Source organism: Simochromis diagramma, unplaced genomic scaffold, assembly GCF_900408965.1.
Source record: "Simochromis diagramma unplaced genomic scaffold, fSimDia1.1 OVJJ01000604.1, whole genome shotgun sequence".
Lineage (NCBI taxonomy): Eukaryota > Metazoa > Chordata > Actinopteri > Cichliformes > Cichlidae > Simochromis > Simochromis diagramma.
In genome coordinates this window covers 3,809,403-3,825,500 of record NW_024387416.1, presented here as the reverse complement: position 1 = coordinate 3,825,500, position 16,098 = coordinate 3,809,403, and the positions used below count along the sequence as shown (strand labels likewise).

The 16,098-nt window shown below is 41.3% G+C and overlaps 1 protein-coding gene across 3 annotated transcripts in view; it reads right to left on the bottom strand.

Moving 5' to 3' along the window:
• The window catches only part of LOC120721835 (serine/threonine-protein phosphatase 2B catalytic subunit alpha isoform), a 66,300-nt gene that overhangs the window by 4,444 nt on the left and 45,758 nt on the right, over nt 1-16,098 (bottom strand). Inside the window, exons 9-14 of one of the 3 annotated variants that reach the window (XM_040012488.1) lie at nt 8,594-8,719; nt 7,456-7,527; nt 4,871-4,955; nt 4,486-4,583; nt 3,709-3,717; nt 1,373-1,402 (exon numbers count right to left, since the gene is read on the bottom strand). In XM_040012488.1, the coding sequence (XP_039868422.1) occupies nt 1,373-1,402; nt 3,709-3,717; nt 4,486-4,583; nt 4,871-4,955; nt 7,456-7,527; nt 8,594-8,719 (420 nt within the window). The remainder of the gene's footprint in view (nt 1-1,372; nt 1,403-3,708; nt 3,718-4,485; nt 4,584-4,870; nt 4,956-7,455; nt 7,528-8,593; nt 8,720-16,098) is intronic. The other 2 variants (XM_040012489.1, XM_040012491.1) reach the window with 2 other exon arrangements.

Sequence of the window (16,098 nt, the reverse complement as noted above, 5' to 3'; positions counted from 1 at the left end):
AACATTAGGAATATATTCCATTAGGAAATAAAGTGTTACTTCAAAATGATATTCAATATCCTGTCAAGGTGAACTCTACCGATAACTCTACAGGACCTACTTCCTCTTTAAGGTCGTGAAAACCTTAATCAGGAAGGTGAGGTTATTTTTCACTTACATGGTGCTTTATCTAGATCTGCTGCACACATTTGCTGTGGAAAAAATACTGGTACCAGTACCACAACATTAGCACTTGTGCTTTTGGGAAAGGCCAAATTCAGAACCCGTGATGGTGATATAACCTTTGTGCTTCTCCTATTGGTCTGAAGTAGTTAAGGCTTGTTTAGGAAAAGTTCATGCCAGATCTAATACCGTGCAAAAGTCTTGATTTACCGCTTGTTTGTCCAGTTTTATCAATTTTTTTAAGGGCAAACCATGTGAGAGATACCAAGTTGTTTGGATAACAGCTCTGAAACTCATCTCGTGTGTTTCTGTGATAAGCTGCTAGTAACAACGTGCCTAAAGATACAATTTAAAATAGGCTTTTAAATAAGTTGTCTGTTATGTGTAGACACAACACTGGTTCATCCCTTTCGTCGGGTGTCTTTTTACACTTGAAAGATTCATAGCTCAGCGGTACTAATTCTAAAAATGGAGTGCCTGGAGAAGTATTGCTCCAGACCACCTTAAAAATTGCCAAACATAGTCTGGCTCCTTGCCGAAACGATACAAAAACAATATAAAATGGGCCACGGCTCAAGACCTTTGCACAATACTGCACTTTTCAACATTAATTAAGAAGCAGCTTTCTATGAATAAAAAATGAAGGATTTTATTGGCTTGTGTGCATCATATAACCCCTCAAAACTTTAGGTTTTCAGGACCTTTAAGGATGCTGGTCCAGTCTATCCCTCTGGATAGGCTGAAGGCTTGGTAAAGCTGCCAGATGACCTGATGATACCCACCTCCTACATTATATACGTGTGAATGTGCATTTTCTCTTTATCTTGATGTTTCATGCAGATTATTTTAACTTCTAACAGAGAAGATCCTTAACGCAGGAGTTTTTGTGGATGAACCGATTGTGGCCTACACTAGCGCTGATTTCCGAGGAAGACCGCGAGTGGTAATTTGCTTTGCACTCACTCAAAATCACAGATGACCTTTGTGATTATAAAATCTGTGCTATGAAAGACATTCCCCTTTCAAACATGTGACCACAGGATTTCCTAATTTACTTACTTCTTTTTCTCCGTTAATACTATGCCACAATTTGTTAGCCCAAACACCCAACACACTCTATTCAAGCACCAGCGAGATGGATGAAAACCCAGCACAGCCCCCTGTCTATTGCCATGAGAAGCAACAGAAGAGGGCAGCCAGACCCATTTACCTTCGTCAGCCTCAATAGCTTCAATAGTAGCTGAAGAGAAGAAGAGGGAGGTTGCAAAATGAATGAGAGAAGTGAGCAGGAGAGTTCATTTTGTCCCAGGAACAAGTCAATGAGCAGCAAAGACAGCCAATGCCGACAACACAGGTTAAAAATCATCTCCACATTTTATGACAGAGGACATGTGGATGTTAGCAAACAGGGGAAACGGTGAAAGAGGGGGGAGGAGGGGAGAGGATGAGCCTTAGTTCCAGATCTGTAAAGGGAAGGCGATACACGTATGTAGCAGCAAGCCTCATGGAGAGGATTGCATGTTTGAGGTACTTTGAATGTGTTTGACAAAAGGTCTGAATGTGTGACAGATAAAATGGAAACTGCAAGAATGAACATCGACAGCAATTTTAGCACGTTGCAGATGCATTAGGTGTTCCTGTTACGCAAAGAAAAGAGTACATTTCGAAACGAGACAAATGGAAAACAGAGAGAGGACTTAAGTGCGCGTGCAGGTGTGAGCTTTCTGGCCGTGACTGAACTGTTAATGTAAAAGCTCGAAGTACAACAGAAACATGGAGCGTCGTTAGCGTTGTGTTGTGTGCAACATGAAGTAGCATCTGCAGCTGCGGGATTAGCATCTTTTGATAATAAATATCAAAAGTGCTGGCTTACTTCTGCGACGCGTGAGGGGAGGAAACCTTTCAGCCACTTACCAATCAATTACAGTCATCCTCGAGATAATAAGTGAACACACGATAAAACTTTGCAGAGTCAACTTTAACAAAGATGGGGGGTGGGGCGAGGGTGACAACAAAGTAATGACTAAATTCTACTAAAGACTACATACTTAAAAAAAGGGCACAATAGCATGAGACTTTAAAGAGTATGACTGATGGAGTCAACATTAGAGTAGAAGCACACTGATGTGCTAAGGGCAGCAGTGTGATTCTACCAATGTCGTAACAGGAATCTCTGAACATCGCTCTACCTTCACCGCAGTTCTCTTTAGTGTCAGCTGCTTCAAAAACAAATCCCTCTGAACTTATATACTGTATATACTAATCCTTAAGAGCACTATTGTCATGTAGGCCATCGGCAGAAACACCTGTTTGAAACTTAAAGGGGACCCATGATGCTTTCCCTTGTTTTCCAATGCTGGACGGGCATATCAGACATGGTCAAAGTTCCAAATAATGAGGTCAGAGTCAGATATTCCCCCGGCTGATAACACAGAAGCCCCACCCACCTGCTATTCAAGCAGCTCTTTTCAGACAGGGCATGTGCTAATGGGCAGCAACACGGCCCAGCATAAGATAAATGATGATAAAAATGAATCATGCAGAGCTACTTTAGTTGATTCCCAGAAAAAAAAAAAACCCCTGAAAAAACCCATGATATTGGAAATGAGCATGATAGGTCCACTTTAATGTTGGTTTAAAAGCTCAGTAGAGATGCTGAAAATGACTGTGAAAGAATGCTATGCTTTCAGGATAATTGCATCCTTCCTAACAGAGATATGCAAAACTGACAGCTTTAGTCAGAGGCTCTTTGATTTCTGACAGACTCACGTCTAAGGACACGTGCGCACTAAGTTGATGAACACGGTGTTATGTAATATGTTCAAGTGGTTCTTTAGTAAAGTCTTCCACGATTTCAATAAGATTTTATACATTAGAAACGAAAAGGGGTGTTATTAAGCAATAAAACACAATCTTACTGAGATCCATAAACCTGCACGACTGCTGCTACCTTAGTGTGGTATGACCAGTAGCTAAGTAGGTAATGCTACACGAGGACCAAACAAACAGTTTGATGATTAAGTGTGCTAAAGTACTGTACACCATACTGTACAGCATGATTAAACATTTATTATTATCATCATTATTTAAAGGTTACTAACACTATGCTACAGATGTTTTTGTGTATTCAGGAAAGTGCTAGCTGATGTAGGGTGAGAACCTGTGCGAGGAGAGGGAAGTCTACCGGATTTCTGCTTTACTTGGTGAATGACAAGGCAGATGGCAGCTATCCCTTTTTCTACACTTATTAGTGTCGATACAGTTTTATCCCTTGATTCACAGAGACCTGAGTCTATTCTGACAGAGCACTGCTGAGATTCTCTGCTAGCGCTCAGATCTGATCAGCGCTGTAAACGTTTGTATCCAATTAAAGCGTGCGTAAAGGTGATTCCAAAAAAGCCTTCATCTCCTTGCTGCGGCAGCTTGCCAAACTCATTGAGGGAGCATTTGAAATTTCACATGAGAAAGAGTGAACTGAACTCTTATCTTTTCCCACAAAGAAAAAAATAACAACACACAATGGAATACTTGCACAATTGATTATACCTGCAGTTTCTAGGGAGAAAGGAGAAAGAAAAAGATACAGGTAATATTTGAGATAAACCCAGTGGAATACAGTGAAAGAATAGGACGGGAAGAGAGCGTATTAATGCCAGATCTACGGAGCCCCGCAGGAGACATGGGAGAAAAAAAAATAATTAAGACGGACTTTTGCGAAATCTCGCAAAAGTTTTGCGAGATCTCGCAAAACAAACTCGGGATCTCGCAAAAGTTTTAGCCGCATTCTTCGGACGCCGGTTTGAAGCCGACCGGGAGGTCGAGGCACGATGTGCCAGGAAAGCAGTGTTCCTCCCGGCTGTAGTAGGTCTCGACCTCCCGTTAGCTTCGAGCTAACGAGATCCCGAGTTTGTTTTGCGAAATCTCGCAAAAGTCCGTCTTAATTTTTTTTTCTCCCATGTCCCCTGCGGGGCTCCGTACAGATCAGAGGAGACACATGGACACAAAAAAATTTAAAAAAATAAATAAAAATCTGCTGAATGTGTTTGTCATTGTTTAGGGAGATAAAAACTACAAGGAGCAACTGTTGCTGTTTAGTAACAATTAAACTAAACATAAAAAAAAGACTGACACTCTCAGAAACATTTAACTATGCTAACATTTTGAAATTCCAGTACAGTTAATGACGAGAAAAGTGAAGGACTCTGTATTTGCAGTATTCTGTAAACACTAAGCTTGCACTTTGTTGAGAGTTCTGCTGTGTAAGGGGAAAACGTGTTGGTGTGAGAATCCACTGGTGGTGGGGGGTCTCTGTGACACACTTACCATTCTGCAGCTTCTCTTTGCCTCCGGACAGCACTCCGCTTGGTAGCATGCCTGTGGGCGTCAGACCCTTCAGCGTCAGCACGCTCTCACTCTCCTCTCTGAAATATTAACAGAGCAACATTTTATTTATTTACACGGTAGAGATGATTTTATTTATTTAGAAAAACATCAAAAATATGGGTTTTGGGCTGTCACATAACTACATAACCATGTTACTAAGTTGGCAACAAAAAAAACAAAACAAAAGTCAGAAATCAATTGTAACATGAAATATTAAAGTAACATATTTATTACTTTAATAAGTTATTAATAATATATTCAAGCGCAGATCTCTAAGGCTGTGTAAATGGAGCTTAACGCAACAACACTGTTTTTAAGTGTTTACCTGAGCACAGAGAATACCCTGGCCATCTTCCCAATGGCACGGATCTTGTTGCGGATGACCTCCTTACGTGCAGAAGCTGTGGCACCTGCATTGAGAAAGTGCAAAAAGTCTTACAACCCGTGACTCATCTGAACTCAACCACGTCCTGTGGAAGTCGAGCGTACAATGCACCGCATAGTCTATGTGCTGTTTGTTTTAATCCCCCAAATCCTCACTTAAAAAGACCATCGAATTCAGTGAGTCTACTCAAAACAGAGCACGTCTCTCCACTATTAGTTTATCCAGCAGTGCAGGAGACGAATACAATGCAAACACATTGTTATTGGAGTCTTAAGTTCGGTTTACAGAAAATGGTTTGCATCTATAAACACATCACATCATCTGAGTAATTCTCAGCATTCAGTGCATTCATGCTGCGGCTGTGTTACGTACTGTGAGCTGCAGTCCCTTTGACTCTCACAGATTATTTTGCCCAGAGAGCACTTAAACCTTTTTAAAACAAGCCACTGTTCTCCATCACTGAATGGCTCTGACCTTGTCCAAAGTGTTTTCAGCATGTTTCGATAAGCACGCTCTTTAAATTTTCCTGTGCTGTGTTTTAGCGGTGGAGACTAACGGGATTTTTCCTGGACTGGAAACTTTGTTTTAAAGATCCCCTTTTGCAAAATAACAGTTTCAAGGTCCCAAAGGCCCAGTTTGGAAAATGTACGAGGGACAGAAATGAAGTCGATGCATGGAGTAAAGCTGGGTAAGGGACACAGCTGACAGTGTGAGGATCTGTTTCAAAGTATTCCTGCCATCCTCAGGTTGCTCATTCTTCAGAATATATTTATTGTGTACAACAAAGACTAATTTAGATAAAAGGCATGACCCTCCTGAACACTTTTTCCCCTTTCTGGGCCGGCCTCAAACAGGAGTGGGTAACTGTTAACACTTTTGACCCATTTTTCGGTTTAATTGAGAACCACAGTTAGCCTCAGCAGAAGTGTTAGCAGGTGCTTTAAACAGAAGTGTTAGTTTAGAGACTTCAGAAATGCAGAGAGCAAGCACTGAACAAAAGTCTGTCCATCTCTGCACACACCAGTACAGCTAGTGTTTGTACCTTTTTTGGGGGGATATATTAGCTGTCCTTCTCATGAAACACCCCCAGAAGAGAAGACAAGAGAAAGGACAGAGAGATCAGTGGATGGCTGCAGAATGAATGAGGTGGAAGAGAGGGAGCGCACGGCAAAATAAGAGGCAAGAAAGCACGAGTGTAAACAAAAGCGATGCCTTGAGCACAAAACTCTGGAAAACATAAAAAAGAGAAATTAGATGAGATAATCATGGGAAAGACAGAGAATGAGAGAGAGAAGAAAAGATGTGAAATATGTAGTGAGGTTGGAAACATCAACATAATGGCAACTGAAAACCATGGAAACCATAGCAGATAAAGAGCGGGTCATAGGAAGGATTATCTGAAATCATAACAGGGCACAAAAAAGGAGCTCATGAGCGAGAAAGAAAACATAACACAATTCAAATGTCAAAACAGTTAAAAAAAATAAATAAAACAAGCATGGAAATGGCTGCGAAACTAAACAAGAAACAAGCAGTGGCAAGAAATGAGATCAGCTAAAATCAGCATGAATGAGTTGGTAGAAAATGAAGATGTTAAAGGACAGCTACTAATGTTTAGGAATGGCCGAGTGCATGAGTTGTGCCAATTTCCTCATCGATATAATCAGAATTTAGCTTTTCTCATATGAAATGCTTTTAAAATGAGCCACATGTAAAACCAGTTCATTCTATAATGATATTTACAATCACAACTTCAACAGCACAATGAAGCAAGAAAGGTTCTCTTTGTGAATTTGGAAAAGTAACAAACACCCCCCCAAATATTTCTAAATCATTATAAACCACAACATTTGGTCTTGCACATGATCTGTGCAAATCTCAATCTACGCTCCCTGATCAGTAGATTAAAGGAAACGCTGCGTTTAGATGTGCAGAAGGAGCTCAGACATGGTGGAAATCTGCTGAGATCCTGACACATATCCTGGGTTTACCAATGCACACTGTGACCATTAGTAAACACAAAGAAAGAGGAGGAAGAGAGGTGGGAGGAGGGGGTCTGGTGAGATCATTTCCTGTTTGGCAGTAAGAGGTGGGGCAGGCAGAGGAAAACTGGCCATCTCGTGTACATAAGCTGTAAGCTGGTATCAAACAGATGACTCAGACTCACCACTAGCGTAGATAAACCAAGCAACTTAGCAGAAAACAACACTTCAAAAAACTGTCCTCAAAGGATTTTTTTTGTTTTAATACTGACAGACATGTTGAGACTTTATAAGGGTCTTCATATTTCCTGGATTATCTAAGGTCATCATTTCCAAGCTGCCGAGTTCAGTCATTCAGACGTCACGTTCCTCTGTGTTTAATATTTTAAAGCATATATAGTTTTTACATGTAAAATTCTGAACACCATACATGTAAAAACTAAGTAAGAGTCTGTGTGTGTGAGGTTTTGAATAATGAACGTCTGATACGCCCTCTAGTGGAGCAGGGGCAAAGTGCAGAGAAAACTGAACCACCGAGCTTACCGTCCAGCTCCTCTTCAGTTGACAGCTCATCATTGGAGCAAATGCTCAATACGTTCACTAGCATCTCCGTCACTGTACAAGAAAAGAGAAGCATACTTTAAAACATCTCACACATATTTAATAAAAAACTTCGCTGAGAAACTCTGGGCTGCTCCGGTTCACTCGATTGACTCTTCCACACACACACATGCAGTTAGCTGTGCTGATCAGTGACCTCGTGAGACTGCCAGGAATGGCATACTTATGTGTGATTAATTGACACAGATGTGTCACAGCTTAACCAGAGTAAATCTTCAAAGCAACCCAGACCTCGACAATGCCAAGCACAGCCAATGTCTGGCAGTTTCTAACTTTCATGGACTTCTACTTATCTGCAATTTACTTTATATAGACATGTATATATATATAGAGAGAGCTCACAACTGCTCATTATACTCCTGCTTTAACAAGGAGCTGCAGCTCATCAGCAAATAGAACAAAGAAAGACAAGAAAAGCTGGAGTTTATCTTCTGATCAAGAAAGCAGGGAGACAAACACTGGCTCCAAGAAGAATTTAGAAATCAATACATAATTTTGGTTGCTTATTGGGTGCTACATGGTGCAACGTTGGAGCATATTTCTGAATGATTCGTGTTTGCATTAGGACTTAAATCCAACCAGATTGGCTCTCCACTGTCTATCCTTTCACTTAAGATCAAAGAGATTGAGCATCTGCTGCCTTTGTCTCTGGAAAAGTTTCCTATTGCTATTAGATTATCCAGTCCGCTGGAAACTATCAAACAAAACATTCAAAACACGCTTATTTTCCAACTTTCCTCCAATTTTCCCTTTTATGTATCCTTAAGTGTACGTGCCTTGTTAAAAAACAAACCCATTCGTCCCAACTTCTACCTCTAACTTATTTATAACGCTGCATACAAGCGCCTTTCTGGCTTGTAAATCTTTGGCTTTAAGTATCCCGTGTATGAACTGCAAAGTGATTTTGCTGCACAAAGTGTACACGCTATATTTCTCAAGACCGGGCTGTTTTCAATAGCAATTCATGAAAATCAGAAGGACAAGCGCCATTCAAGAATGAAAAGAAGAACTGCTTTCACTCATTACTAAAAGAAACTGAATGTAGTGCATGCACACTCACCTTTCTCACCAACAAAGGGCAAGGACCAGGTGAAAACATCCATGAAGTTGGGCAGCCAGTAGGGGTGAGGTGAGCAGTTGAACTGTCGTATGTTCATCACGTTGTTCTCGTACTTCAGCACTGCCGCTGGGGATGGGAAAAAAAAAGGAAAGATGTTAAAGCAAATCCAAATTCAGAGTATTAAATAAAAGGAAATCCTGTTTTCTTTCCAATCCTCGGAAAAACAAGATGAATAGCTGTAACAAAATATTCCTTTAAACAGTCGTAGTTTCCAGAACGTCTCTGCCTACATGTAACAAGACAATAAGCTTTGTGGGTATTGTGGGATGTAGAAATTTTCAATACGGTCACAAAATAAAGAAAATCAGGGAGTATACATCTCTCTATAAATGAAATGGTATAGAGATGTATCGGGGTCATGGTAGGGCTGTTCGATATAACGATATATATCGGATGACGATATAAAAACATCTATCGTTTCATTTTACGCTATCGTTTGTTTCGTGGAGTCACAAAATAAACTGTTTACGGCAATATTTTTCATCGTTTTGATGGTCACTGTAGTGGCTATATTAATTTCTTAAAGTTCTCTCTTTCTCTTATATTTAATATAACCACACTACGGACGGACAAGCGCCTGTTTTTATGAGTTGTCGTTAGCAACAATGATGGTAACAGCATCGCGTGTCCGCTTGTTTATATTCCACATAAACCTTTCACAATAAAGCTCAAGATCCTTTTCAAAATAAACTGAATCACGTGAGAGAGTATGCAGAGTATTTACGGATGAGAAGCAAAGGTGCTAAAAAAATAAACCTTAGACTCAAACACAAAGTAATAAATACAAAGAAAACGATGGGCGTTACAACTTATGACTAAAAATGTATCGTTTCATGCATCGGTTAAAACACTTGACTCCAGGTACATGACGCCCAGCTGGAAACACTTCACGCAAGTCGAGCTGCCCGAGATTCACAGAATTTACAGAAAATTTATATCGTTTATATAGAGATGTTTTATATCGGGATATGAGATTTTGGTCATATCCCGCAGCCCTAGGTCATGGATTGCAGTGCACAGAGCTCAGTCTCTACTGGTGGAACAAGGCAGCTGAGCTCAGCAAGCTGCGAAAGACAGAAAAAAACCCCAATGGAAGCATTTAGATTTAATCCTGTTGATAAAAATCTGTCCGCCAGCAAGGGCAAAGCTGCGTGTACCATCTGCCTCAAGAAAGTTGCGGTTGCTTCACCCAACAAATATAATATACTCCTATGAAATGTCAGCAAAGTATGAAAAAAGAGATACCACCCAAGCCTATAATGGAAGTTTTGATTTATGATTTTATGACACATTTGGGATTTATGTCGATAAAGAGGCCTCAGCTCTCGCTGTGGTCCAGGGTCCATTATTAGATTCTATCCTGTTCCCAACCACCACTTACAGCCTTCACTGTCATGATGGCTCTTACACTTGGTCTGAGGAGAATAGCCCTCAAAGTACTCAGCTGAAGAGCTAATGGTATACACACAGAAGAAACAAACATCCGAGCAATCGCTGGAAGAATAGTGATGCATTCTTTACAAGTAACTTTTCCCCCCCCCTTTAGTTGAAGTAAGAAAGCATTTCGAGACTGGCCTTAACATTTCTTCTTCAAACCTAAAACAACAAATTAATTCAGTCGCATTATGAAACACTTGATGTGGGATTCAATGTTAAAAGTCGCTTACTGTTCCTGGTTAATGATTCATTAGCTGCAGGTGCTGTGCGGAGGTGTGATTCAGCAAAACCACTGATAACTACAGAGTACCATTTGCCCGAAAAGAAAAAAGGAAAAGGTGGACAAAACTGTCGTCCACGTCCACACCGAAACCTGGACGTCGCTCAACATCATGTCAAATGCTGTCAGTCAACCTCTGGAGATGATGGCGAATAAAACGGTTTAGAACAAAATACCTACACAAAGACTAAAAGGCGGATATTTTTTTTTGCCACTTTAAGGTGATATCTACACAGTCAGCATGTGCCAATCTCTCACTTTGACAGAAGGACTCATTTAAATGCAAAAGTACAAACTGATTTCTGCAAATCAAAGTTAGCAAACTGCACAAGCATCTAAACGAGGGTAACCTGCTGTTTGGAGAAAATAAAAATCGATGCTCTGGAACATTTAGGCTCATGAGGGCGAGCACGTTTCACTGGTTAACAGAAAAGCAGTTCCTGGTGAGGAGGAAAGGAAGGAATAGATAGAAAAGTAAGGTACTAGACACAATAATGATCATTACTGTAATGAAAGTATGTATTCTTAGTTTCTAGGCAATCGATATATGAACTCATAAGTTACCCACATGTTATTTTTTTCTTATTTTTAGAGCAGTTTCAGTTTGCAAACTTAGAGAATATTTACAAAAATCTACATTTGCCTTAAAAAAAAAAATCCATACACAGTGGTTTTCAATTACTCAGATGAATAATTTAAGAGGAGAGACTTGAGTGGGTGTGGTAACTGGTGTTCACAGTAAGGGTGGAGAAAGAGCAGCAGAATAAAAGCACAAACATGCTGTGTGTTGGGTCTTTAACTTAAGCCTGCTTGACAGCACCTGCTTTTCCAAAAAGGATTACACAGCTGGCATGGTATGTGTCACTCCTTATGAACTTGCCAGGTAAATCTTAGGTATTAAAAAGAAGACACAGCATTTCACCAGTATACATTTCTGCTTGTGCCATATTTGGTATATTTTACAGTATATTTCTCAGTTTATTTTACAAAATGTCTCATTATAATCGTGATCTCCACGCACACAGAAACCAGCTCTCAAACACTGGCCACACGGTGTGCCCCGTGCGACCTCACCCATGATTAGACAGTGTTAACGTGGGTGTGGAGGAAAACATGAGAGCTGCCAAACATAAATATACCCATGCTGTATATAGCAGCCTCAGATTCTCTAATACACAAGGCCAGTCTGGTGGCCCAGATCTGAGGAAAGCGGATACTGTGGCAGGGTCACCAAGGGGGACTTTCCTGCCTGAGCTCCTCTCAGATTCAAGAATAGCAAGTCATCAAACCTGGCATCCAGGCAGCTTTACCTCAGGAACAACACAATTCAGGTCAGTAAGCATTCTGATACAAATGTGTGTGTGTAGTATGCACTGAAAGTGGTGCTCAAGTAATACTTAAACACTCGTAAGTGCCAGGCAACACAATACAAACAGAAAACTTTCCTGCAGGGGAACATCCATACACTTGTATAATTAATGCAGGATTATTATCAATATCAGCAAAACACTACTACCCGCTCGAATAAGAACAGCGCAGCATTGCTACAACACGCTCCACTCAGACGGAGCTGTGGGTGTTTATCCCTGCGCGTTGGCGTGCATGAAAGCAATCGCACACGTGGGCAGCCATTGCATAAACATCACATACTGCATAAACATCGTTGAGGCACTTGATTGAATGCAGCCATGGAAGCCCAGAGGGAAAAAAGGCAGAGCGGGGGAGAAGGTCAGCTCCCCTGTTGTCGCTCCTTCAAATCAGATTCCTTTTAAAGGAACAGAGACACCCAGCAACCTGCCTCGTACCAAACAAACACACTTGTTCAGGCTTTTTTTTTTTTCTTTTTTTAAAATACAAGAGGCATTAGAGACAAATATGTATTCAGTGCCCTCGTCTGTATTGTCAGGGCAGATGAGGGTGACATTAAAGCACTTTATTTTCCTCATCACTGCAAAACACAATTATATGCAGCTTTTTCATACGATGGAAGTCACTTAAGCTCGCACGGACCAGCTGAGAGTTCTGTGTCCACTGCCAGAGCATGCTGCATGACAGCCACTAGAGGGCTCTGCTGCTCTGACGGCGGATAATAGGGCAGCTGAGGCCAAGCCTGCTGCAACGGTAACACAGATATTGCAGAGAGACGCCTGCTCATTCATTATTCATAAGGGAGTGCCTCCAGCCGGTTTCCCTGGCAACGAAGACTGTTAAATCTGCTTTGAGACCAGGGGGAGATTCCCGCTGTCCTTCCGACACTCGGTGCTGACTACATATTTGCCTTTAATGCCTCGCGTATAAAGTTGCACTGGGTTAGCTTTTCACACCAGCCATTTAGAAGCTGACGCCACACGCGTGGACTGCAGGGACTGAAAAGATTTTAGAGCAGTCATTTTGGTATGAGATGGTGGGGAAAGAGGCGGTACTAATCACAAACAACTGAGGCTATTGAACTAAACAGAACACAACCTTCATCAATAACCTTTGCAATGTCCGCCTAACATTTCATATCAAAGTGACTGCTGCGTAATTGGTCTGTGCTGTCCGTGTACAGCTGAAGAACTCACGAATCACAGTGTGTCCTCACGATGTGCGACGTCTCGGTGAACTGGAGCCATACTGGATCTGCTCCACTTTGGCTCTAATCCATGCATGAACTGAACTGTCCTACAATACAATGCATCTGCTGATGTTACCACTCATTGCCCTACTTTCCAGTTTGTATTGTATGTAATTAATTGCAAGGGGATGTCAACAGGTACTTTCTGTTTAATTGAAAGGAAAACAGGAAGGAAGGAAAGCGACACGAGCGAGATGGATCAAACTACCTTTAACTGTCGTCGTGGACGAAGTAAATGTTTCATGTAAACAGCTCGTGCAGCACCACTGTCGTTTAGCTTTACTTCAATCTAAGAAACATAACCATTCGGGCTTAGTTGCTGATTTTCTGGACCGGTCAATAATGATGCAGCACAAAGCACTCCATTAATACAAAAGCACAAGTGTACAACTGCCAACTACACCCACTCCATCTACCCTACTCCATCACTCTCTCCCCCCACTGCAGTCACTTCTGGAGCCAAACCGAGAAAGATCAAACAGTGAAAACTGCAAAATCACTGCTGCTGAGTTTTCATTTCACACAGCCTCCCTCTGCCATGTCGCAACTGCCTGTGTCACTTTTTACTGAAGGGTTGAAGGGGTCAGAGCAGTGATGGACAGCTGGTCAGCATCTGACACTCAATGAAAAAAGGAGGACTGAGGGCTGGGGTGGCATCTAAAGCTGGAATTTATAGAATTAAGTCCTAATTCGTGTGTTCGTCAGTCTAACTAGCCTTCAAGTGAGTTCAGTCTACTTTTGGGAAAGGAGTCAGTTTGTGTTGCTTCAGATATCGTCCACCTCTCTGATAGGAGGTGCACTTCTCTTCTTTTTTTACCCCCACGTGGAGAGGTATCATTGGTTAATCCTTCCACCCCCTAACGCGGGATTGATGGGAGCTGCCGATGCCTCCTCCCTCCTCTTTAAAATTTATGCGCCCACTCGTTTGGCCATCAATCACAGGGCCATTGCTCAGTGTGCGTGGAGCTCCAGCATGAAGCTAAGAGCACAGCAATTCATTACAGGGGCTTTACTTCTACCAATGAACCCCACCCACAGCACTCGTTAAGAGCATCAACAGGAATGTGGGATCGTTTCACGGACTTGTGTAACTGTCAAGTGGATGCCAAGTGAATAGGAGCTAAGTAATTTGCTTTAGTGTTGATATGAAATCTCAGAGCCTTTAAGTTGGAGTGTTTTATTCTTTGTGGCTGGGAACTACTCCCTTTCCCCACTCATATTTGTGAAGTTTTAAAAACCCGATAGTGATTTGTAACCGTCCCTTAATTTATCCAGGTCTCCATCCAACACCATCAGAGGTGGAGGTTAGAAGAGTGTTTATATAGAGACTTCTGAACAACAGCCGACGGCCAGTTTTTAGATACGAAACACTAAGATTCCTGAGATCAAGCAGAAAACTTCACGACACAGACTGTTAAACTGGTTTACACCCACTGAAGACTGAAAGGTCACAATTCATTTTTATTTTATTTTTTAAGGAGGAAACATTTTTGCTAAAATTAACACAGATGGCCCAGCATCACGTTAGTTGTTGTACTGAAAATTTAGAAAGTGTTTGTTACAACCAAGCGAAAAACTAAAAAACTAAATAAAAACCAGCAAGTTGCAAAAAAATGGATTTAACCTAATATCTATAAGTAATTCTTGTGTCTGGTAACTTTCTGTAATGAGCAAAAAAGCATTTTTTATATCAGTGCTTACTGCTCAGCTTTTAACATGATTAGATCACATTTCCATCGCGACTTTGCTCTACTGAACTGCACGGCTGCCTTCATTACTGCTTGTAGCTACATTAAGAAAATGGATTTAGTCAAAAAGTGTGCATCGTTTTGCAACGGAGAGTAAATGTTGAGAAATTGTATTTTATTTTATTTTATTTTTTAAAGCATGTACTCTGGGGGAAGATATATTTTTATGTCTAAATGAAGTCAGTTCTGAAACAACACAAAGCAATCTTTTCTGTCTGATAACCACCAATGCCCTGGGTAGTATTTTAATCAGCTGAACATCCACCAGCTACATCTAAAAGAAGCGTTGAGACAAAATCGGGAAGAAAAATTGATATTTCGGCTGTTCCATTATGATCTCCAGAAGACTTAAACGATTCTCCGGGCAATTGGTTACCAGAATTAAAAAACAAAACACAAAAACCCAAACACGTGCTTGTTTGGATTGTGCTGTGTTGACTGTGAGTCCTAGGAAGATTAGTTGGCATGGAACAAATAGGTTTCTAATAATAAACAAAGGCACAGTGCCACACTTCTTCACCATCTTCACTGTGTAGGGAAGGAGGCAGCTCCAAAAAAAGTAAACAAACGTAACCTAATGTCTCACCAAAGATGGCACACACCTGCAAATAGGAAAGCCCTCACTTCCATGTGTAATAACCACTGCGGTGATGTGGCATTTCATCAAGAGAGGCATTGCAGAACAGCACGAACTAGCCCCCGTCACTCTTTCCTTCCCATTTCCTGTGGTTTTCCCACCGATGTCACCATTCCAAACGTGCCCCCACAGTTAAAGCAGATACTGTCTGTTCTCTCGGGGAAAAGTGCTGACTCACAGCACAAAGGCGAGCCCATCTCAGTGCAGGCACCGCAGCACAGCATCGGGCGTCACTAGGTGCCAAGTGATGCGGCACCAGGCCACTTCACACCAGCTCCCTCCCCAAAACTACCAGACTAAAATCAATGTTGCACAGGACAAATAGTGCAAACCAACTTTTGTGTACACCACTGACCCAAGGAAGAGTAGTTCTCTATTGGAATATATATCAATATAGATGTCGTGTGATGACCACTAGAATAGCTTCTGGGTTTTTCCAAGGGTGGCCACATAGGCAGAGACCACCCTCACAAACTAAAAGTAGACCTGAAATAGGACAGAAACCACTCATGTCAGAAAAAACTAAGGTTACTCCTAGTAGGATTTTAAGCAGTAAAGAGTTAAGCCATGTCTGCACTGGCCTCACTTTTCAGATATTAGGGCTGTCACGATTAGTCAACTATTAAAATCGCCGACGACTAATTTAATAGTCGAAGCATCGTTTGAAGCTTTGTAAGATCCCAAAAGACGCAGGAATAAGTAGTAGGATTTAAGAGTGTAATAACG